Source organism: Carassius auratus, chromosome 19 (assembly GCF_003368295.1).
Source record: "Carassius auratus strain Wakin chromosome 19, ASM336829v1, whole genome shotgun sequence".
Classification (NCBI taxonomy): domain Eukaryota; kingdom Metazoa; phylum Chordata; class Actinopteri; order Cypriniformes; family Cyprinidae; genus Carassius; species Carassius auratus.
This window is the reverse complement of record NC_039261.1, coordinates 17066510-17089683: the sequence shown is the minus strand read 5'-3', so window position 1 is coordinate 17089683 and position 23174 is coordinate 17066510. Positions and strand designations below refer to the sequence as shown.

The 23174-nt window shown below is 37.5% G+C and overlaps 1 protein-coding gene across 1 annotated transcript; it reads left to right on the top strand.

The window, feature by feature from the left end:
- Positions 1 to 19795: 19795 nt before the first annotated feature.
- Positions 19796 to 23174, top strand: LOC113120187 (nuclease-like). The gene is made up of 2 exons (XM_026290129.1): positions 19796 to 19977; positions 21542 to 23174. The coding sequence occupies exons 1-2, from the start codon at positions 19798 to 19800 to the stop codon at positions 22217 to 22219; spliced, it is 858 nt and encodes a 285-aa protein (XP_026145914.1). The 5' UTR covers positions 19796 to 19797; the 3' UTR covers positions 22220 to 23174.

Below are 23174 nucleotides of genomic sequence, written 5' to 3'. Positions count from 1 at the left end.
GCTGAAAATACAGCCGCACATCACAGAAATAAATTATATTTTAAAGGATTTTAAACTATAAACCATTATTTTATATATTTTATTTTGATAATTTTGAATTATTACTGAACTACAACCTTTTTTGTTTCAAATAGTTCATTGAACAATAATAAATTAAGTACCTGAAGCTGACAATGAAGTAAATGTATAATAATTAGCAAAGATGATTAATATAGCGCTGTAAAGGCGCTTGTGAGGGGCTGAGACGCGCAGCGGAGCGTCAGATGCGCGTGAGGACCAAACACAGCAGAACGGTAGGAAACTTCACTCCTCTTATTATTTCTCTTTTACTATAGCGATTTATTTTTAGATACGTGATCTGAGTCTTTCATAGAGTTGTAGAGTTATTAGAGAAATAGAGTTATTTTTTACATTCTTTAGTCAAAGTTTTCAGATCGGGACTTCGGAGCCTGTTCGCGACTCTTTTGATTCAGATCGGGACTTCGGAGCCTGTTCGCGACTCGGTTGATTCAGATCGGCACTTCGGAGCCGTTTCGCGACTCGGTTGATTCAGATCGGCACTTCGGAGCCTGTTCGCGACTCGGTTGATTCAGATCGGCACTTCGGAGCATGTTCGCGACTCGGTTGACTCAGATCGGCACTTCGGAGCATGTTCGCGACTCGGTTGATTTCAGATCGGGAATTCAGAGCATGTTCGCGCCCTCGCTTGATTCAGATCTGTACTTCGGAGCATGTTCGCGACTTGGTTGATTCAGAATGGGACTTTGGAGCATGTTTGAGATTTTTTTTTTAATTCAAATCTAGACATCGCAGCAGGAAGTGTTTGTCAAACAGGTGATAAATGAATATTTGGACTTGAGGCCTGTTTTTACCTGTCGATTCAGTATGTACATGGACACACACACACAAAGGTGGACACACTCTAGACTTAATCATCAGTAGGGCTCTAAACTTTTCATCCATTGTTATTAACGACGTAGTGTCACGGATCGCAAGAGGCGAAGACTCAAGTGCAGGCAGATGGGAAGACTTTATTTATACATTCTTTTTTTTATAAGAAATTGTATTCTTTGTTAGATTTTAGAATCTTTTATTCAGGAAGTGTTAAATTGATAAGAAGTGATATCAAATATTAATTTTGTTAGAAGAGATTTATATTTTGAATAAACGCAGTTCTTTAAAAAAAATTATACATCGAAGAATCCTTAAAAAAGTATCGCAGATTCCAAAATAATATTTGGTAGCAAAACTGTTAATAGTTCTAATAATAAATCATCATATTTTCATGATTTCTAAAGATCATGTGACACTGAAGACTGAAAGAATGATGCTGAAAATACAGCCGCACATCACAGAAATAAATTATATTTTAAAGGATTTTAAACTATAAACCATTATTTTATATATTTTATTTTGATAATTTTGAATTATTACTGAAATACAACCTTTTTTTGTTTCAAACAGTTCATTGAACAATAATAAATTAAGTACCTGAAGCTGACAATGAAGTAAATGTATAATAATTAGCAAAGATGATTAATTTAGCGCTGTAAAGGCGCGTGTGAGGGGCTGAGACGCGCAGCGGAGCGTCAGATGCGCGTGAGGACCAAACACAGCAGAACGGTACTTCACTCCTCTTATTATTTCTCTTTTACTATAGCGATTTATTTTTAGATACGTTATCTGAGTCTTTCATAGAGTTGTAGAGTTATTAGAGAAATAGAGTTATTTTTTTACATTCTTTAGTCGAAGTTTTCAGATCGGGACTTCGCAGCCTTTTCGTGACTCGGTTGATTCAGATCGGCACTTTGGAGTCTGTTCGCGACTCGGTTGATTCAGATCGGTACTTCGGAGCATGTTCGCGACTCGGTTGATTCAGATCGGCACTTCGGAGCCTGTTCGCGACTCGGTTGATTCAGATCGGCACTTCGGAGCATGTTCGCGACTCGGTTGATTCAGATCTGTACTTCGGAGCATGTTTGAGATTTTTTTTAATTCAAATCTAGACATCGAAGCAGGAAGTGTTTGTCAAACAGGTGATAAATGAATATTTGGACTTGAGGCCTTTTTTTACCTGTCGATTAATTATGTACATGGACACACACACAAAGGTGGACACACTCTAGAATTAATCATCAGTAGGGCTCTAAACTTTTCATCCATAGTTATTAACGACGTAGTGTCACGGATCGCAAGAGGCGAAGACTCAAGTGCAGGCAGATGGGAAGACTTTATTTATACGTCACCAAAATAAACAAAAACACAACTGAAACCAGAGGAGCGTTCAAAGTTACGAGACATAGACTGTCAGTTTCAGAGTCAGATTCCACGTGAAATGCTCTCAGACAGCAAATGCAATGAGTTTGCATCCTTTTCTGAGAAGATCATCAATATCAGGAAGGCGATTAGCACATCCTCAAGTAATGCAGTTAGAAATACCAAGGGTTCACAGAAAACAAGGGAGTCTGCTTTTAGTTTCTATGCTGCTCGCAGTTGGAATCAGCTTCCAGAAGAGATCAGATGTGCTATGTTATGAACCCCTGTTATAAAATGCTCGTTGAAAAAGGGGTCCACAACATAAGAGACATGAGGCCAACAGCAATTTAACCATTTGTTTTTGGACTAATAAATGATTACTCAATCTCACGTCTCTCATTCACCTCAACTCTCCACATGTAACAATAACAATTAAACTATACCAAAGTCAAAGAATATACTTAACAGACACTGACAAATAGATCAAACCAAATACACATCAAATAGAACACAGCTTTCTTCGGAGGCTGGACATCATGATGCGCACAACATTCACCGCTGAATGGAATTCACTGCTGCATGCTTCATTCTGGTTCACCCTTCTCTTATATACTCTAGTTGAGCCATCAGAGAAACAGGACACAGGTGTGCAGGGGCGGAGCCTAACACTCAGAAGAGAAAAGACTAATTAGATCACTAACAAACAAATACAGATTCAACACTCAGAAGGCTTAGGCCGTAACACTTCTCCCCATAAAGGAAGAATTTGACTTTTCTCTTTCCTTCCTTAAAAGGACAAGGAAAAACAAATTCTGAATGAAACCATACCAAAGCCTAAACCAAACCACGAGACAAAGCGTCGACCACCACATTGTCAGACCCTCTTTTGTGATGGATCTCCAAGTTATACGGCTGAACTATCAAAGCCCAACGCATCAGTCGTTGATTATGGTTATACATTTTATGCAGAAATACCAACGGATTATGATCCGTATAAACAGCGACTGGACAAGAGCTGGACCCCACATAAACATCAAAATGTTGCAATGCTAACAACATAGCTAAAGTTTCCTTTTCAATAGTGGAGTAATTCAACTGATGACGGTTAAACTTAGCTGAAAAGTATGACACTGGGTGGCCGATTCCATCAGCACCCTCCTGTAGCAGGACTGCTCCTATTCCAACTGCACTAGTGTCCACCTCAAGCTTGAACGGGCGAGTCATATCTGGGGCAGACAGCACAGGTGCACTGCAAAGAAGAGATTTTGCAGAGAGAAAAGCTTGCTGGCACTCATCAGTCCAACTGAAACAAACTTTAGGACTACACACTTGAGAAATTTTAGCAAAAACACCAGTAGTATCCAACCATGCCCAGGAATCTACGCAACTCTCCTCATAGTAGGTACTGGATAGCTAAGGACAGCGGCCACTTTTCCATCCAATGGCCGTACCTGACCATTCCCCACCTGCTTCCCTAAATAGGTGACAGAAGCCTTTACAAATTCACATTTCTTAAGGTTTAGCGTTAAGGAAGCATCTGCTAAACGCCGAAACACGTCATGTAAGGTCGATAGGTGTTCATCCCATGTAGATGAATAGATTACTACATCATCCAAATAAATATTGCAATTAGGAACCTCACCTAAGACAGTTGACATCAAACGCTGAAACATTGCCGGTGCGTTTCGCAGGCCGAACGCCATTCGCGTATATTGTAGGAAAGCGTCAGGGGTGACGAACGCGGAGACCTCAGAAGCGCGTTTAGTGAGAGGCACCTGCCAATAGCCTTTCAGCAGGTCTAACTTGGTGATATACTTTACGCCCCCAAGATTGTCAATACAATCATCAATACGTGGTAACGGAAAAGCATTGGCCACAGTGACAGAATTGACTTTCCTGAAGTCGGTACAAAAGCGAAAAGACCCATCAGCCTTTGGTACCAGAACGCACGGCGAGCTCCAGGGACTATTGCTCGGAACAGCAAAACCATTCTGCAATAAATCTCACTTCGTTCTTCATTGCCTCTCGTTTACCTATTGGACAGCGATAAGCATGTTGCTTGAGGGGTAATGCACTGCCGGCCTCGATGTCATGCTGGATGACATTAGTACCAGGAGGAACGTCATAGAATAAACTCCAAAAACTTTCTATCAGCTTCATTATCTCTCCTCGCTGTTCAATCGTTAAATAGGAGAGCTGGAAGGAAAGCAAAGATAAAACTTCTGAGTTTTCAAAACATCCTCCTTGTAAAGCTTCCATAGGGACATTCAACCCATCATCCTCAGTGTTGGTAGGCAAGGTATAAGTTAGTAAAGAAACATGCTCAGTGGTTAACTCAGTCACTGGTTCACATGCCAAACCCTCAGTGGTGTTCTCTTTTGGTTCAACACGACATAAATATGGTTTCAGCATATTGACGTGACATAAGCAAGTTTTTCGCCTCCTCTCAGGAGTATATAAGATGTAATCAGTTTCACTCAACTTACTTTTGATCACATAGGGGCCAGAAAAACGTGCAGAGAGTGTGGACCCAGGAATGGGGAGCAGCACTAAAACTTTCTCTCCTGGCAGAAAATTACGCACAACTGCCTTTCGATCAAAGTGTTTCTTCATTTTCTTTTGTGAAAGAGACAGTGCTTCTTTCGCTACAGTACACGCGTTACGCAAGCGCTCACGAGTACGTGATACAAAATCAAGGACATTAGTCTTCGTAAATGAACCTGTACAAAGGAATTCCTCGTTCAACATATTTAAGGGTCCACGGACATTATGACCAAACACAAGCTCTGACGGACTAAACCCAAGTAAGTCCTGTCGGGCCTCACGCACAGCAAATAAGACTAATGGAACTCCATCGTCCCACTCATTCCCAGTCTCTATACAATACTTGCGCAGTGCTGATTTTAATGTTTGATGCCATCTCTCCAAAGCCCCTTGCGACTCAGGGTGATAGGCACTCGACACAACATGAGACACTCCAAGAGCTTTTAACGAGTTACGAAACACGCGAGACATGAAATTTGAACCCTGATCAGTCTGAACGGTTTTCAGCAACCCGAAAGTTGTAAAAAACTTTGTTAAAGCTTTAGTTACAGTCTTAGCAGTTATGTTCCGTAATGGAATGGCTTCTGGAAAATGTGTTGCCACGCACATGATTGTCAATAAATATTGACAACCAGACTTAGCACGAGGAAGTGGGCCCACACAATCCACTAAAACACGCTCAAATGGTTCGCCAACTGCAGGAATAGGACAGAGAGGAGCAAGCGTTACTACCTGATTAGGTTTTCCACTGGCCTGACAAATATGGCATGTCTTACAGTGCTTTGCAACATCAGATTTCAACCCTGGCCAAAAGAAATGTTGGAGCACCCGGTTATAGGTCTTAGTTATCCCAAGGTGTCCAGACCAAGGATGGTCATGGGCGAGACTTAAAACATGTGGTCGAAATCTCAAAGGTACCACAATTTGATGCACCGAATTCCAGTCTTCCCGCTGCTCAGGATTTAGCGATCTACTCCATTTACGCATTAGCACATTATCATTCCAGTAATACTGTTGGTTACGTAACGGCGTGGTCTTATTTTCAACACTCGCACGACATTTGTTTAATGAGGAATCATTTCTCTGAGCTTCAATCAGAGTTTCCCGCGAGACGGGCAAATCAGCAGCCAGATCAAAGCAGAAGGATGAATTCAAAGTCATTTTAGACGCGTCTGAGGATTCAGAAATAATATCATCTCTCAAAATCTTGGAGAAAACAGAATAGCAGAGAATATTACTTTCTTGATAATCATGCTTAGCTTGTGTTCGCATCACAACAGCACTAAGCACATCTGGCAATTTTTCAGCAAGTACATCAGCCTGCGAATCATTACAAGGAACATCAGTCACTTACACTACCGGCATTACCTTACCTCCAGCTATGTCGTTGCCCATGATAAAATCAACACCTTTCACAGGTAAAGAGGGACGAACTGCAACCTCAAAACACCCAGATGCCAAATCAGAAGAGACGTATACGCAATGAAGAGGAACGGGCACCAAACCCATTTCAATACCCTGCACAAATCGCGCTGGTATTACACGCAGAGTCAGCACAAAAATCCAAAATATCTGATAATATAAAGGACTGAGATCCTCCTGTATCCCGGAGGATTCTTACAGGTTTTTGATTCTCTACCTTATCAGTTAACGACACAAATCCATCGAACATGAAAGGCTGAAAACAGCTCTCAGGTGTTGCAGGAGAACCAGAAAAGGACGGAGACAGTTTTCACCAAAACAGAACCTCGAGGCTGAAAAGATGAAGAATCTTGTCGCTCTTGTTTCCGTTTTAAGATACGACGCTTGGCTAGCATGTGTCCCATTTTGTGACAATAACCGCACTCTATTAGACTTCGGACTGGTAGGAACCCATCTATTTTTTGAATCAGAAATATTTTCATTTTCTTTTGGTGAGGGACCCCCAAAATCAGACGAACGCTTAAAAAACACAGTTTTGTGCATTAATGTGTACTCGTCAGCTAACACAGCAGCCTGTTGTACGGTGCTGACTTTTTGTTCATTTAAGTACAATGCAGTACGTTCTGGAACGCAGTTTTTAAATTCTTCAATCAGCAAAAGTTCTCGCTAAGAATTCTAGTCAGTTACCTTGCACGCTTTTATCCACCGATCAAATAAAATTCCCTTTTCACAAACAAACTCGACATAAGTTTGAGACACTGCCTTCTTTGTGGTACGAAATCGCTGTTGATAATGCTCAGGCACCAATTCATATGCCCGTAGAATTGCGGTTTTCACGGCATCGTACTGTACGCTTTCCTCTAACGAGAGAGATGCACACACCTCTTGCGCCTTACCCGATAGTTTAAATTGTAACATTAGTGCCCAAACTTCGTTTGGCCATCTTAAAGCAACTGCAACTCGTTCAAAAGCTTGAAAATATGCTTCAACTTCCTTCTCACCGAAGGGTGGAAAAATAGAGATATTTTTAACAACATCAAAATGAGTTGAAAAAGGCACTACTACAGATTCCGATGCGGTATCAGTAGAGACAGAATTAATACTCGAATTTGATGGACCTGCTGGGGTCTCAGAATTACCCTTCAAACTAGATGTTTTAAAAGTAGATTTTTTAGGTACCTCTGCTACAGCCTGCAACTCCCGCAGTCGCACTTTTGTATCTGCATCAATTCGATACATCTCGATCTGACGCTTCAAATCATCTTGTCTCGCCTTAGCTCTATCCTGAGTCTCCCATTGTAACCGTGCTAAACGTAACTTTAAACGTGAATCTGAACTAACTACCAGTGACGACTGTGTAGAAAGTGAAAAAGGTTCAAATTTAGGCATTGAAGACGACGGACCTACCTCCGCACCAACCTCAATCAATGGAGTGACTGGATCACCAGTCAACACACGTAAGGGAGGACTTACTGCAGCCGGTGCCGCCAACTCCGCTGCTGCAACAGGAACAGTTTCCATAGAAGGAAATACCCCCTTATTAGTCAAACTAGCCACCAAACAAGCTTTTAACGCTTCTTTACGCAGTGTTCTAGAGATAGAAATCTCATAATGTTGAGCAATGAGAAACAAATCATTTTTCCGACATGTCTCTAATACTTCAACACTAGGTTGATCTATAAATTGACTCAACTCAAAGGTTGCCATCTTTACAAGACAGAAAAAAACCCAATGTATAAGCAATAAAGGAATACACCAACGCACTCCGGTCCTACTTACCTAACCATCAAGCTAACTATTGTGACGGTTGGGTTTGGGAAAACACAAGAAGAGGGTAGGATCCAATTGCAAGTATGGGTTTTATTTACAGAAGGGTAAAAATACAAAATAAACAGTCATGAGAGACAAACCAAACAAAAGAGGGAACCGGATGAAACGGATAGGAAACTCGGAGGAACAAGAAGGTAAAGGGAAAACTCGGGAGACGAGCACAACTCACACATAGGGTAAGGACTCCATACAGATGACAGAGAAAGACAGCTATACATAGGGAGACTAATGACAGAGGATTGTCAGCACCTGTGCGATTCTAATTGGAGTGCAATTACTGTGAAGACAGAACCAGACTAGAGGAATTAAAGTGCCTATGGTGAAGTGCCTAAGGAGAAGTGAGCTTCTTTTAATGTAAAATCATTTTGTAACTGTTTTTAAATTCATTTTAATTAAGTACATTTTTTAATCATTATAAAAGTTTTAAAATTGCTTGTTTCATTTTTGTTATAATTTTTCTTTATGATTATTTTACTTTCTTTTATGTAAAGCACTTTGAATTACCATTGTGTGTGAAATGTGCTATATAAATAAACTTGCCTTGCCTAGTGTGTTAGTGGGATACTTCTTTCAGGATTCTTTGATGAATGAAAAGTTAAAAAGAAGAGCATTTATTTAAAATAGAAGACTTTTCTAACACTATTCACTACAGTTCAATAGTTTGGAGTCAGTAAATTTTTATCCTTTCTTTTTTTTATAAGAAATTGTATTCTTTGTTAGATTTTAGAATCTTTTATTCAGGATGTGTTAAATTGATAAGAAGTGATATCAAAGATTAATATTGTTAGAAGAAATTTATATTTTGAATAAACGCTGTTCTTAAAAAAAAATATATACATCGAAGAATCCTTAAAAAAGTATCTCAGATTCCAAAATAATATTTGGTAGCACAACTATTAATAGTTCTAATAATAAATCATCATATTTTCATGATTTCTAAAGATCATGTGACACTGAACACTGGAGGAATGATGCTGAAAATACAGCTGCACATCACATAAATAAATTATATTTTAAAGGATATTAAATTTTAAACCATTATTTTATATATTTTATTTTGATAATTTTGAATTATTACTGAAATACAACCTTTTGAGGGGCGGAGATACGCTGCGAAGCGTCAGACGCGTGTGAGGACCAAACACAGCAGAACGGTAGGAAACTTCACTCCTCTTATTATTTCTCTTTTATTATAGCGATTTATTTTTAGATACGTGATCTGAGTCTTTCATAGAGTTGTAGAGTTATTAGAGAAATAGAGTTATTTTTACATTCTTTGGTCGAAGTTTTCAGATCGGCACTTCAGAGTCTGTTCGCGACTCGGTTGATTCAGATCGGCACTTCGGAGCCTGTTCGCGACTCGGTTGATTCAGATCGGCACTTCGGAGCATGTTCGCGACTCCGTTGATTCAGATCGGCACTTCGGAGCCTGTTCGCGACTCGGTTGATTCAGATCGGCACTTCGGAGCCTGTTCGCGACTCGGTTGATTCAGATCGGCACTTCGGAGCCTGTTCGCGACTCGGTTGATTCAGATCGGCACTTCGGAGCATGTTCGCGACTCGGTTGATTCAGATCGGCACTTCGGTGCATGTTCGCGACTCGGTTGATTCAGATCGGGACTTCGGAGTAGGAAGTGTTTGTCAAACAGTTAATTTGTGATAAATAAATATTTGACCTGAGGCTTTTTTTTAACCTGTCGATGTGATTTTTAAATGATTTCAATGACTTTTGGATGTCAATATACTTCTTGTACCTCAGTTGCCTGCAGAGTCGGCGTCAGAGCAGATCTACTGGAGGGGCATTGGATCATCGGCGGCGGGGCACTGTCGTTTGATAAATATTTTTTGACGCGTTGGCAACATCATAGTAGCACGGAAATTCAGAGCTAAATCTGGAAGATCTACATATAGAATGAAAACGAACGATTTGGACTTGGGTTTTTATCTAAAAGAGGAAGAGCAGCGCTGAAATTTACTGTTTTGCCGACCGGATACGGCAAGAGTCAATTAGCTCCAATGATCTATATAGAATGACATTCTACCATAGAATTATAGCTCCAATGATTTTATCTATATAGAATGTCAGTATATATTTTTATTTAATTTTTAAGATTAAGATAGGCTAGCCTAAATCGTTATCGGAAAACCCGGCCCAGAACAGATAGCCTAAACAACAGAACAGGACAGAAAATAATAATATAGGCTAAATATAATATAGGCTAAATAAAAAACATGATATAGGCCTACAATAAATAGCTATATATTTTTATAATTAAATAAATAACAAATTACGACGACAAAAATAAAACTGAATCAGTCTGAAGCTTTGTCTGATGGGGACATTTTTTTTTTGCTGTTTTTTTTTCAAAGTTTTTTTCGTATAGATGTTTCTGAAAACTTGAGGCTTTCTTCTTCATAAAACGAGTTGGACATCATCACACAAATGTCTGCGTATGGACCAGTTAAATTAAGACTAAAATTCGCCTGCAGAGAATAAGGATGTCACAACATTTTTTTAACAGATTTTTTAGTTTTTGATTTGCGTAGAATGCAAATTTTGTAGAACTTGAGAAATAGATAAATATAAAATAAAATACAGGAAATGGAAAAAAATCTAATACAGAAAATACAAAGTGTGCTTCAACAAATAAAATAATTTCTTTAAAAATCGTTTTTCTTAGGGCTTCAAGGACTTTAAATACTCTAAAGGACTCTTTCTCTAAACAAAATAAATAAAGGACAAAAATAAATGTATATTCTGCTTAGTAGGTCTTATGACTTCAGAGATTTCCATCCGGCCCCCAGAATAATACTGAATTCAGGAATAGCCTTGTAAGAGGAAAACGTTTAGGGCTGGTCCGAATACCATTTTTTTAAGCTTCGAAGCTTCGGTAGTAATGAACATTGACTATTCGAAGCTTCGGAGAGAGGGGCTGTACATATTTTTCTCTCTAATAAAGGCAGGAATCTGTGTCTGTATGTCCGTTTGTATTTTTATTATTTCGAGAACCGTTCATCCAATCGACTTCACGAGGGAGTGCAGTGTAGCATTTGGTGCAATATAGAAGGACACGCAAGACAGACAGGACACATTCAGAATTAATTAACTTTTAGTAAACTACAGTCCGAACTGCGCGAGCGGGAAGCGGCGCACCTCACGCGGGCAGGGCTTGCTCCAAGAATGCACACTGCACTAGTGATATAAAACACACACACACACACACAGGTCTGTAAAATTAAGCAATACTTTTAAGCTAGTCTAATATTTTTCTGACTAACAAATTGGCACAGTAAGGGTAGATTTAAATAAGGATAAACTAAATTTAAATAAAGAAAAAACGAAATTTAAATAAAGAAAAACGAAATTTAAATAAAGGAAAACGAAATTTAAATAAAGAAAAAAAACGAAATTTAAATAAAGAAAAAAAAATAAAGAAAAAACGAAATTTAAATAAAGAAAAAAATAAATAAAGATAAAACGAAATTTAAATAAAGAAAAACGAGATTAATTTAGATTCATAATAACCGGTAAAAATGCTAATACATTTTGTTTCTATTTTCCACAATGTCAAAGCAACAAAACACAAGCTCAGACATGCACTTCGGTCCATACAAACTCCGCTGTTCTGCGCATAGCCAGAGAACACTCCCGTTGCTGGAACACGCGTTGGTTCTATTTCTAGCATGCGTGCGTTTTCCGCGTGGCTCGAGCGCGACTGAGACGCGTGTCTCAGTGTGCACACTCCAACCTGTTAAATATGGGAGCCGAAATAAAAACGGACACGACACGCAGCTGAGACGGTCACAGAGCCAGTGTGTCGCCGGCCTTATTCAAGGGGGAATGAGAACCGTTTGGCGGGGGATCCCAGGTGTGCAAAAAAAAAACAATATTCGAATGGCAAATTTTCAAATCGAATACCAACCCACCGAACGAATATTCGGGTCTGTTCCATATTTATTTATTTTTAAATCTAACGGGAAAAACAAAACAAATGAGGCACACAGGTACAGCATTTCCAAGGGTGTAACTTTGGTTTGAGAAGTGGGGGGGGGGACACAAAATGAGGAAAAATGGTTTCGATTTGAATCCCATTTCCTCCATTTAAATACAGTTAGGGACTATGGTGATACAAAATCCAGGAAATAATTAAGTTGTTTATAATGATAAATTCTGCCAAAAAGAATAATAGGCTACTATGTATAAGAAAAAGATGTCTTACGTTATTTATTGTTGAATAGCCAAGACTTGAGAGAATAATTTTATAACGTCAAAAACTTTCACTAAAAATGTTCCCTGTCTCACCTATGAAATATGAAAATGTGCTAGCCTGTTTCTGACTTGACATACCTGACCCTTTACACAGCACCTGCAACTCTGGGCTACTTCTCCCTGTCTCACCCTCCCTGTCTTTAATCAGCTTCACCTCATCTGTTCTCTGATATGAAAGCATGGCATAAAAAAAAAATAAACAAAAGTTCATCACAACTGAAACTATATTATAACAGTCAACTGATTCTGTTTCTCTCCCACCACACAAGTGAGCAGGTAAATAAAATGAAACCACACCCATGTGATGATGTGACCATGTTAAAAAAATATTGTAAACAAATAACACGCAATTTGGCTCCTACAAGAAGAACATTTAATTTGATAATATTCAAAATGTATTCACTATTTATCATGTACACTTCTTCCCTTTTATCACCAAAAAATCAAAATCACCTGGCCTTTCATACAGCACATAACCTCCCTGTAACGTTGTGCTGCTACTGCTTTTCCCTATCTCACCCTCTCTGTTCTGAAGCAGCTCCACCTCATCTGTGCTGTGATATGAAAACAACTGAGTTATGATCATATTGAGTCCGCATAGCCAGAAAAGAGTCTCTGGATGTACATTTTAAAAACTGGGTGTGCCACATTCATTTTCAGATTAATCTGTAAAAAAAAAACCCTGACTGTGTATCAATAACTTTACAGACTAGACTGGGCTGATGTGTAAAACTTTACTCAGGCTCACCACATAACCATTACACTATATAAAATATAGGCTAACTCAGGCTAGCTCGACATTAAGCCTTTTCTTTGAACAAGTAAATCAATTTTTACAAATTAACTTCCATTTTAAATGAACAAATATTGTAAGTGAACAACAATAGCTCAAGTTTAGAAAAACATTTAGTAAGACTTATTTTATTTCTGCATCTGAGTATAATGAGTTGAGTAGCCTATAACAGCAGCCAAAGTCTGCTTGTCATACATTGCTGACAGAAAACGCTGCTGTTTAAAGTGGACACAGAATGTTCTAGGCAACATTAAATGTTTAGGTTAGCTAACTAGGTCTGAAGTTACCTAGCAACAGTGTAAGTTAACGTTAGCTCATCAACAGGTGTAGACCATAGGCTGTAAAAAAATAAGTAGACACATTTTGATTATCCTGACCTGAGCTAATTTACTTAATCAACTAACTCACATCTCCTTTCTTTTTTTTCATCCTGTTGCTGGCGTTTCATGACTGACTGCGATACCGGATGCTCAGTAGAACTTTCAGTGCGCTTACACTATTTAGAGTGTGCACGAGACGTCCCTTCCTGTACGCGGACGCGCGCATCGACACAGACAGGCAGCTGTCTGTTCTGTTTGGTCCTGCTCCTCCGTGACGATGACGGCGCGCGGTAAAAAAAAAAAAAAAAAAACATTACAAACTAATTTGAAGGGGGGGGGGGGGGGGGCACGAACGGGATTTTGAAAAGTGGGGGGGACATGTCCCCCCTGTCCCCATAGGAAATTACGCCCGTGAGCATTTCTAACATAGGCACTATGAATACGTACGTATCAGTCCATTCTTCATTAAAACTACGGTTCTATGAATCAACTTTTCGCTTAAGGCTCTTTGAGAGTGCCATTTTTTAATTTAAATATATTCAGAAGGCCTTTCTTCTAGTGTTCTCCATGAACTACGATCTGCATGTGACAGTGATGGACAGCTTGACAGCATCAAAAATATGAAGCCTAAAATTTCGCTATCTTCCCCTGGTGGCTTGCTGCAGTACAGGTAATATGTAAAAAAAAAAACATAAATTTGGAATTAGAATTAGTATATCAAATAATAACATATTAGGATACAATTCGAATTTTATTTTATATTACGAGTATCTGGCCCTTACAGTGTCTGCAGAGAAAAATTCTGGCCCTTTGACAAATATAGTTGATGACCCCTGGTCTAAGTACTGTGTCCTTTCATTCGCTTGTGCATTTGTTATCATTCGCAAAAGAAGGGCCAGCTCGGCTCTCAGACCGTGGTACTGGTGGTCGTGGCCGGAGTATCCAAGTCTGCTGATTGACGAGGCTGGGGTGGTCTAATCCATTTTCGTAAATCCATTTTTTTTTTTTTTTTGATTTTTTAATTAGCTTCTAACAACTGTCTATAATATTGACGGACAAACTGTGCTTCAACATGAAATGGATTTTGCGCGCGCGCTGCAAATCAAATGTAACAAGTTTACTAGGCGAGACAGCGACCAATAAGCATTCACCAAGACAAAGCCTAGTAACGTGCCATGAACAACCAAAATGATGCATTTTCTCATTCTTTTTATTTAATTTAATTTAAGTTACAGTTTGAACATTTAATATTAAAATAATAACTAAAAGGCATATTATTATTTTTTGGCCAAGCCATGGCCTGTAGGAGGGGCATCAATTACCGCTAGGGGGGGCACGGCCCTCGAATGCCCCACCATAGCGCCGGCGCTGTCTACCCTAAATCAGTGAAAAAATGTTTGGCTCAGTTTACAGAAAAGTGTACGTCACACATCCTTTCATTATGATGCAACATAGTTTTCTCCTCAGATGAGTATTTAACATATTTATTATTGTGGGGATTAGTGTGTAAGTGCTACACACACACACCGGTCAGAGTTTGGGATCAGAATGATTTTTTATGTTGTTTTTTTTCTTAGTACCAGAGTTTACTCATCAATTTATTTGATCAAAAATACAGGAAAAAAAGTGAAATATTATTATGAAGAAAAACAACATTATTTTTATTTTAATATACATTAAAATCTATTTTATTTCTGATATTTTCATCATCATTCCTCCAGTCTTAAGTGTCACATGATCTTAAGAAATCAGAATAATATGATGATTCATTATCAGAGTTGTGCTGTTGAAACTGTGGTACTTCTTTCAGGATTCTTGGATGAATGAAAAGTTAAAAAGAAGAGCATCTATTTAAAATAGAAGACTTTTCTAACAATATTCACTACAGTTCAATAGTTTGGGGTCAGTAAATTTTGATCCTTTTTTTATAAGAAATTGTATTCTTTGTTAAATTTTAGAATCTTTTATTCAGGATGTGTTAAATTGATAAGAAGTGATATCAAAGATTAATATTGTTAGAAGAGATTTATATTTTGAATAAACGCTGTTCTTTAAAAAAAATTCTACATCAAAGAATCCTTAAAAAAATCGCAGATTCCAAAATAACATTTGGTAGCACAAATATTAATTGTTCTAATAATGAATCATCATATTTTCATGATTTCTAAAGATCATGTGACACTGAAGACTGGAGGAATGATGCTGAAAATACAGCTGCACATCACAGAAATAAATTATATTTTAAAGCCTCGGTTGATTTCAGATCGGGACTTCAGAGCATGTTCGCGACTCTGTTGAATCAGATCGGCACTTTGGAGCCTTTTCGCGACTCGGTTGATTGAGATCGGCACTTCGGAGCCTGTTCGCGACTCGGTTGATTCAGATCGGCACTTTGGAGCATGTTCGCGACTCGGTTGATTCCGATCGGCACTTCGGAGCCTGTTCGCGACTCGGTTGATTCAGATCGGCACTTTGGAGCATGTTCGCGACTCGGTTGATTCCGATCGGCACGTCGGAGCATGTTCGCAACTCGGTTGATTTCAGATCGGCACTTCGGAGCATGTTCGCACCCTCGGTTGATTCAGATCGGCACGTCGGAGCATGTTCGCGACTCGGTTGATTCAGATCGGGACTTTGGAGCATGTTTGAGATTTTTTTTATGCAAATCTGGACATCGAAGCAGGAAGTGTTTGTCAAACAGGTGATAAATGAATATTTGGACTTGACTATAAATGTATTGAGTTTTTCTTGCGAGGGCAGCCTCTGGTTATTCCTGACATCTTGATTCCAAATTCTGATCATGCTCATTACAAAATATTTTTTTTAACAGTTTTTATTTTCCATACACAAGTTTAATTGCAATACCAAAGACTAAAGTACAATATATATAAAATTATAAATTTAAATAACAGGGTAATGGAGAAATAATTAGATGAATGAGTTTCAGAATCAGGTGATCAAAAAGTACTGAATAGGGTTAATTTCAATCAAAAAGTTTGATATTTTAGAAATAATAAAAGGTAATAGTTCCAAGGTGAAAGCCACTGCTGACCAAAAAGAACACAAAGGCCCATCTCATGTTTGCCAAAAACATTTTGATTATCCCAAATAATTTTGGGAAAATATTCTGTGGACTGATGAGACAAAAGTTGAACTTTTTGGAAGGTGTGGGTCCTGTTACATCTGGTGTAAAACTAACACAGTATTTCATAAAAAGAACATCATGCCAACCAGTGTTGGGGGTAATGCATTACAAGTAACGCAAGTTGCATAATTATATTATGTAACTAGTAAAATAATCCATTACTTACTAATTTATAAGGAAATATCTATTTTTCAAATGACTTGCTTCTTGCGTCAGATCAAGGCTGCATCTCATTGCTAGTTTTACTTGATCTAAGGGCTACGTTCAACATCATAGATCATGACATACTCATAGATAGATTACATAACTATACAGGTATTCAAGGGCAGGCTTTAAGATGGCTTAGATCCTACCTGTCCAATCGATACCACTTTGTTTATTTAAATGGGGAGTCATCTCATTTATCACCAGTAAAATATGGAGTGCCACAAGGATCTGTCCTAGGTCGTCTGCTATTTTCTATATACATGTTGCCCCTTGGTAATATTATTAGAAAATACTGGATTAGTTTCCACTGTTATGCTGATGATACTCAACTATGTATCTCAACAAGATCAGATGAAACCTTTAAATTATCTAAGCTAACAGAGTGTGTTAAAAATGTAAAAGATTGGATGACCAATAATTTTCTCCTATTAAATTCGGATAAGACAGAGATATTAATTATTGTACCAAAAAACAGTGCACAGAATCTTGTAGATTACAATTTGCAACTAGACAAATTTAAATTTAGTTCCTCTACATTTAAAAACCTGGGTGTTATGTTAGACAGCAACTTGTCGTTTGAAAACCATATTTCCCATGTTACAAAAACTGCATTCTTCCATCTTAGAAACATTGCCAAGCTACGAAACATGTTATCTGTTTCTGATGCAGAAAAGCTAGTTCATGCATTCATGACCTCTAGACTGGACTATTGTAATGCACTTCTAGGTGGTTGTCCTGCTTCGTCAATAAACAAGCTACAGGTAGTACAATATGCAGCAGCTAGAGTCCTTACAAGGTCAAGAAAATATGATCATATTACCCCAATTTTACAGTCTATGCACTGGCTACCATTAAGTTCCGTATCAGTTACAAATTATCATTACTTACCTATAAGGCCCTAAATGGTTTAGCTCCTGCGTACTTAACTAGCCTTATACCACGCTACAACCCATCACGCACCCTAAGGTCACAAAACGCTGGACTTTTGGTAGTTCCTAGGATAGCAAAGTCCACTAAAGGAGGTAGAGCTTTCTCACATTTGGCTCCCAAACTCTGGAATAGCCTTCCTTATAATGTTCGGGGTTCAGACACACTCTCTGTGTTTAAATCTAGCTTTGGCGAAGCACTCAAATAATGCATCTCATAATTTTGGAATGCAGTTATATCTGATCAAATGCACATTATTATTCTTTAGCTTGGGTTAAACTGCTCATTTTAATTGGCTAGATTTATGTCTCTGTTAAACTTGGCCTACGTGTTGATTGGAGCTCTGCCTGGTGAAAATAATCTGAACAACAGAGTGAACATTCCCTCTCACAAGTGGATGGCTGTTTGCTGCTTCAACAGTTTAGGAAACTCAGTGCTCTCCAAAGCTGACTGGGCCGAGAACAAAGGGGTTGAAGATGAAAAAACTCGTCCTAAGAGCCTGCAGCAGTTACAAACGTTCTTAAATGAGATATGGGGCAAACAAGTGAAAGTGTTTTACAATGACTGCATGTAAATTTAATATACGGCTGAGAACAGTCTTCTACAGTCAGCGCAGAATGAGAACACAATGCTTTACATCAGCATGTCATCTGTAAGATGAGACGCTTGTCTGAGTAATGTTCTTCTATCATCATCATATCCTGAGAAAAAAAGAAAATAAAAATTCTAGCAAATTCTTCTTTCATTAGTGTGTACCTTCTTTTTTCTTTAATAAAGCTTGCAACTGCAAATATTGGCACATGGGACACGTCTCACTGACTTATTGCAGGTTGTACTATAATGTCCAAAGATGAATTCTGAAATATCAGAAATTATATTTCTGATGTATTTTATGCCATGGTAATTTTTTTATGAATGTAGATTTCTTTGAGTATTAGATGCAGTAAAACAGTAAACTATTGCTATTGCTATTTTGCGCTTTCCAGTGTTTATAAAATAAATAACATTTCATAGAACATGATTATTATTGTTCTGTTACTGTTCTTACACATGATTCATATCATACATTTATTTTGGAGGATATTTGTCAAATGGATGGATAGACATATGCTTTTTATTTCGGTATAAAAAGATCAGTCTTTGAAATGTGACGTTATCTTGACAGCTTTTGATGGAAAGTTGAACTACTTCAGCATTAAAAAAAATCAAACAAAAACATACAAACCGGTGCATTTTTTATTTGATGTGATTTGATGAGAGCAATAACAGCTATTTGTTTTTTTGTTTTTTTTTAATTGCTGCATTTAAATTTCCATTCTTAATTTGTGATCAGACAGGTTTGTGCCATCATTTAATATTTTTTTTTTTTTTTATTCAAATGAGCAAGTTTAGATTTGGGTTAGGGTTAGGGATTTAAAATTGACCTATAAAATAGTAAAAGTGCAACTATACAAATATCTTGATGTAACAGACTGATTTTTTAACGTTTATCTTCAGCTGTAAAAAGGAAACTTTTTAGATTTTGTCAACACAATACATATTATACATTTAAACAATGAGACCAGTCAGTTTCTCAGTCACCAAATGCTTTGAGGTATTTTAAAAGATATTAAGAACATGCTAAGAAATGAATTGGCACCCAGTATTTCGATGCACAAGCAAGAAAAAGAGAGAAAATGTACTTCTAAGTAGACTAGAGTTCTTCTGATTGTCCGTAGTACTGCTCTACTGTAGGTAATGTTGCATGTCCTCCAGATTGGTCGTAAAGTTTGTTCATTTTCATAAAACTAACAGAACATATTAAACAGTAGTCATATTATATTTCCATAAGGTAGTTTAAGGGTGGAATTTGCATTGGCCTGGTCAGTTGCACACAGTGACTGAATTGAAGTGAATGAGTATCAAATGCAAATGTAGAAATTAATCTTGAACGTATAGTATCCTTCTGTGTCCAATACTCGCCTCACAGTTTCACCACTGAAGTGAATAGCCTTGATATCATGACCAGGATAATAAAGAGGACAGATAACCTGTCTATAAAAACAGAGGGTTTCTTTCTGGATGTTGCACATCCTCTGTCATCATGCTAAATTACCTTGAGATTTCTACGATGAGTCCAGTTCAGCTGAAGATGCGTCTGATTTTCTTCTCTGTGCTGCTGGTGTTGGGCTTTCCCTTCATCATGACTGAAGTCGTAGATTCATTCAGTAAATGCAGTGGCTTTTTTTTTGAAGGAGAGCCTCCAGTGATTAAGGACATTCTGGTGAAATCAGATTCCCAGGATAAATACAGATACAAAAAAATCTGTCACAAATATGCAACTCTCTACGACACAACAAATAAGATTCCTGTTTTTTCAGCTTACAAATATACTGGGAGAGGAGATTTCAAAACACCAAAGAGAGCGAAACAATGGAAGACCGATGATGAGGTGATGTTTCTTACAGTTTCTTTTTGTCTTACAACTGTGTTTGACAGAAGTGAAATTATTATAGTCCCCATGAAATCAAAATAGATGCATTTAGCTTTTAGTATGAATATGTTAGCCTTAACGTTATCTATAACATTAAGACTGATAAATTATTATAATTGAACTGCAAATTTTAGTAATTATAGGCTCTATTAGTTTCACCTTACAATGCTTTTGGCAAACGCACCCCAGGCTGGTTCATCGTGCGACTTCCTCAGTCACCAAACACTCTGAGGTATTTTAAAAAATATACTAAGAAATTATTTTAAAATATTACTGATCGTGAATAGACACCAGGTAATTTAGAAGCAAGAGGAAGAGATCTTCTGATTGCTCTACTGTAGGTAATGTTGCATTTAGTCTTTCATTTCAATTTAATTTCTGCCAATACTGATTAACAACATTTCTGAAGTTTATTGGAGATTAAATTACTGGAGGTTTTTTTCAGCATTGAGAACCACTGATTTAAGGGGATTTCCCATGACCAATTACAGTGTTGATTAATGCATTGAATAAATGCAATTGATCTCTTTTGAAAAGAAACATCAGCACTGTTGTGGAAATTCTAATTCAATAAAAATTTGTAGAGACTGAGAATGAAAAACCAAACAGAGTTTTGTCTTTGTATTGCTTTAATTCTCTGCAGAGAATGATCTGGTTTACACACAGGTTCTGAGTCTGTGTGCAAAGAGATAACACACAGGCTCACAGACCACTTTTTATAGTATGTAAAAAGATACACTGAAGGACAGACTAGGACCTTTGAGCCAATCATGTTGCTCAGTGCACATCACATCATAACTCATGTACATCTCATACATCTCCCTGGTATAGATTGTCTCAGAACTAATTGTTCCTGGTACATGGTTCCTCTTCAGAAGTAGTTTTTCAGCCTAAAGCAGTTACGTGCACAGGTTACATAAAATAACTCAATGTCCCTATGGATTATATATACTACCTTGATCATTGTATGTTAAAAGATACCTAAATGAGATAATGCAATCAATGCAAGATAAGCAAAACTAAAAAATTTCCATAACAGCACCATGCCGCATGTCCTTATGTCTAAAAAATAGAACCTGAAGGAAGGTTCTAAACGAAGGATAAATGAAAGGCCATTTAATTTAAAAAAAAGGCAATGAGCTGCTCGATATGTCCCTCCCTCACGTCCTGTTTCAGTTATTATTATCGAATAACACTGCACATTACAAGTATAGACTGTAAAATAGAGTTTCAATGCACTTCAGTGGGGCTTTATGTCTCAGAATGGGCTTTATTTAACTGGTTTTATGCACTAACAAATTTTCTGAGCGTTTTACTGACAATCTCTTTTTTTTTTCAATGATCTGTTTCATAGCTGGAAAAAACATTTGAATCGAAGGAATTTTGTGCCTATCAGGCTTGTAAAGAAGACTACTTAAACCAAAATCAATGGTCTCGTGGTCACATACTTCCAATGTCCTATGCAGCTGATGAAGACACTGCCAAATCTACATGCATACTGACCAATATTGTGCCGCAGAAGGAAAGCTTTAATTCCGGAAGCTGGAGTCGCATGGAGCAAACTGTTCAAAAAGTAATGGATTCTAACTGCAGGGATGAAAAAGACAGTAATAAGATCTTGGCCTATGTGCTGACAGGAGCTGTACCAAGCCAAACTGAAACACTGAATAATAGAGTAAACATTCCCTCACACATGTGGACCGCGTTCTGCTGCTATAACAGTAAGACCAAGAAATGGGAGTCCCAAGCTCACTGGGCTGAAAACATAGATGAGAGCAAAAATAAAGGCAAAACTATCAGTAAGCAGAGTCTAACTAAGGTACAGGATTTTCTAAAGAGCAAGTACGGAGACACCACACTGTTTAACGGTAAATGTGTGGATCTGTTAAATGCAGATGTAAGTCAGCCTCTAGAAGCAGATAGTGATGATGACCAGCAAAATGATGAGGAGCGATCAGTTTTGGCATTTTTAATGTCAATTCCAGCAAAAGCTTGGGCAGGGTTATGTTCTTTTTTAGGTATAGGAGACTGAATTTTTCTTTACTCTGGTTTAATGGTTAAATGAAATAGTAGTAATTAAAAGGCATGTGTAATTTATTGAAATCATGAAACGTACACAATTTAACCACAGTTTATTACAAGTTTAACAAAAAACTATATTTTTATGGCCCTATTTTTTTTCTGTCAAATTCCATTTTATTTTGAACAGATTTTGTATTTTTCGTTTTAATTTTCTGGATTCCATTGTAATTGTTTTATCTAGTTTAAAATCATTTTAATAGGATAATAAAAAGCAACTGTAATTCGTTAAAAGCTTTATTATTATTATTATTTTATGTATCTGTTTTTATTTTTGAAATACTGTGTTATTTACTTCTTTTTTTTCGCTTCATGGAAATCATAGGGTCCTAGTTATGCATGTCTATTAAGTCATGCACTGTTAAGCTTGTCTAAATGTGAAGATGGCATGAAATTACAACAGTAACAGATTTCTGTTATTAACACTGACAACTGTGTCTTTGACAGCTACTGTATGTAACAAAAAACCAAACCAATAAATGCTTTCAATCATTCAAATTGATTCAAGCTTCTGAAATGTATCTGTTGAACTGATGTCACGCCACTTTGAGTTTCTCAAGATCACGCTAGGACGTTTAATATTAATGTAAAAACATAAGCTTTACTAGTGCTCAATAGAACAGAATAGTGCATAATGAAACAAATTAAATGTTATTTCTTAAACTTGATTGACTGTGCAGCTAATCAGGTATCTGTATGCTGGTACATGAACTAAAGAATACAGACATTCATTTTCATTGTAACGTAGTTTAAACAGGATTTATCATAACATAACTGTATAACCATAGACTGTATAAAAACGGTTCTCATCTATTCCGATCAGTTTCGGCTGAACTGAACCAGGTCTCAAGAATCAATCTCATAAAACCTGAGACCAAAGAACATTTACAGGTTATATTTTGCCCCAA

Bases quoted from the DNA above. Each gene is read 5' to 3' on its own strand.
- LOC113120187 (XM_026290129.1), top strand. From the start codon at position 19,798: ATGCTAAATTACCTTGAGATTTCTACGATGAGTCCAGTTCAGCTGAAG. The intron at 19,978-21,541 runs GTGAAATCAGAT...TCTGTTTCATAG, and splicing joins CAGTGATTAAGGACATTCTG to CTGGAAAAAACATTTGAATC.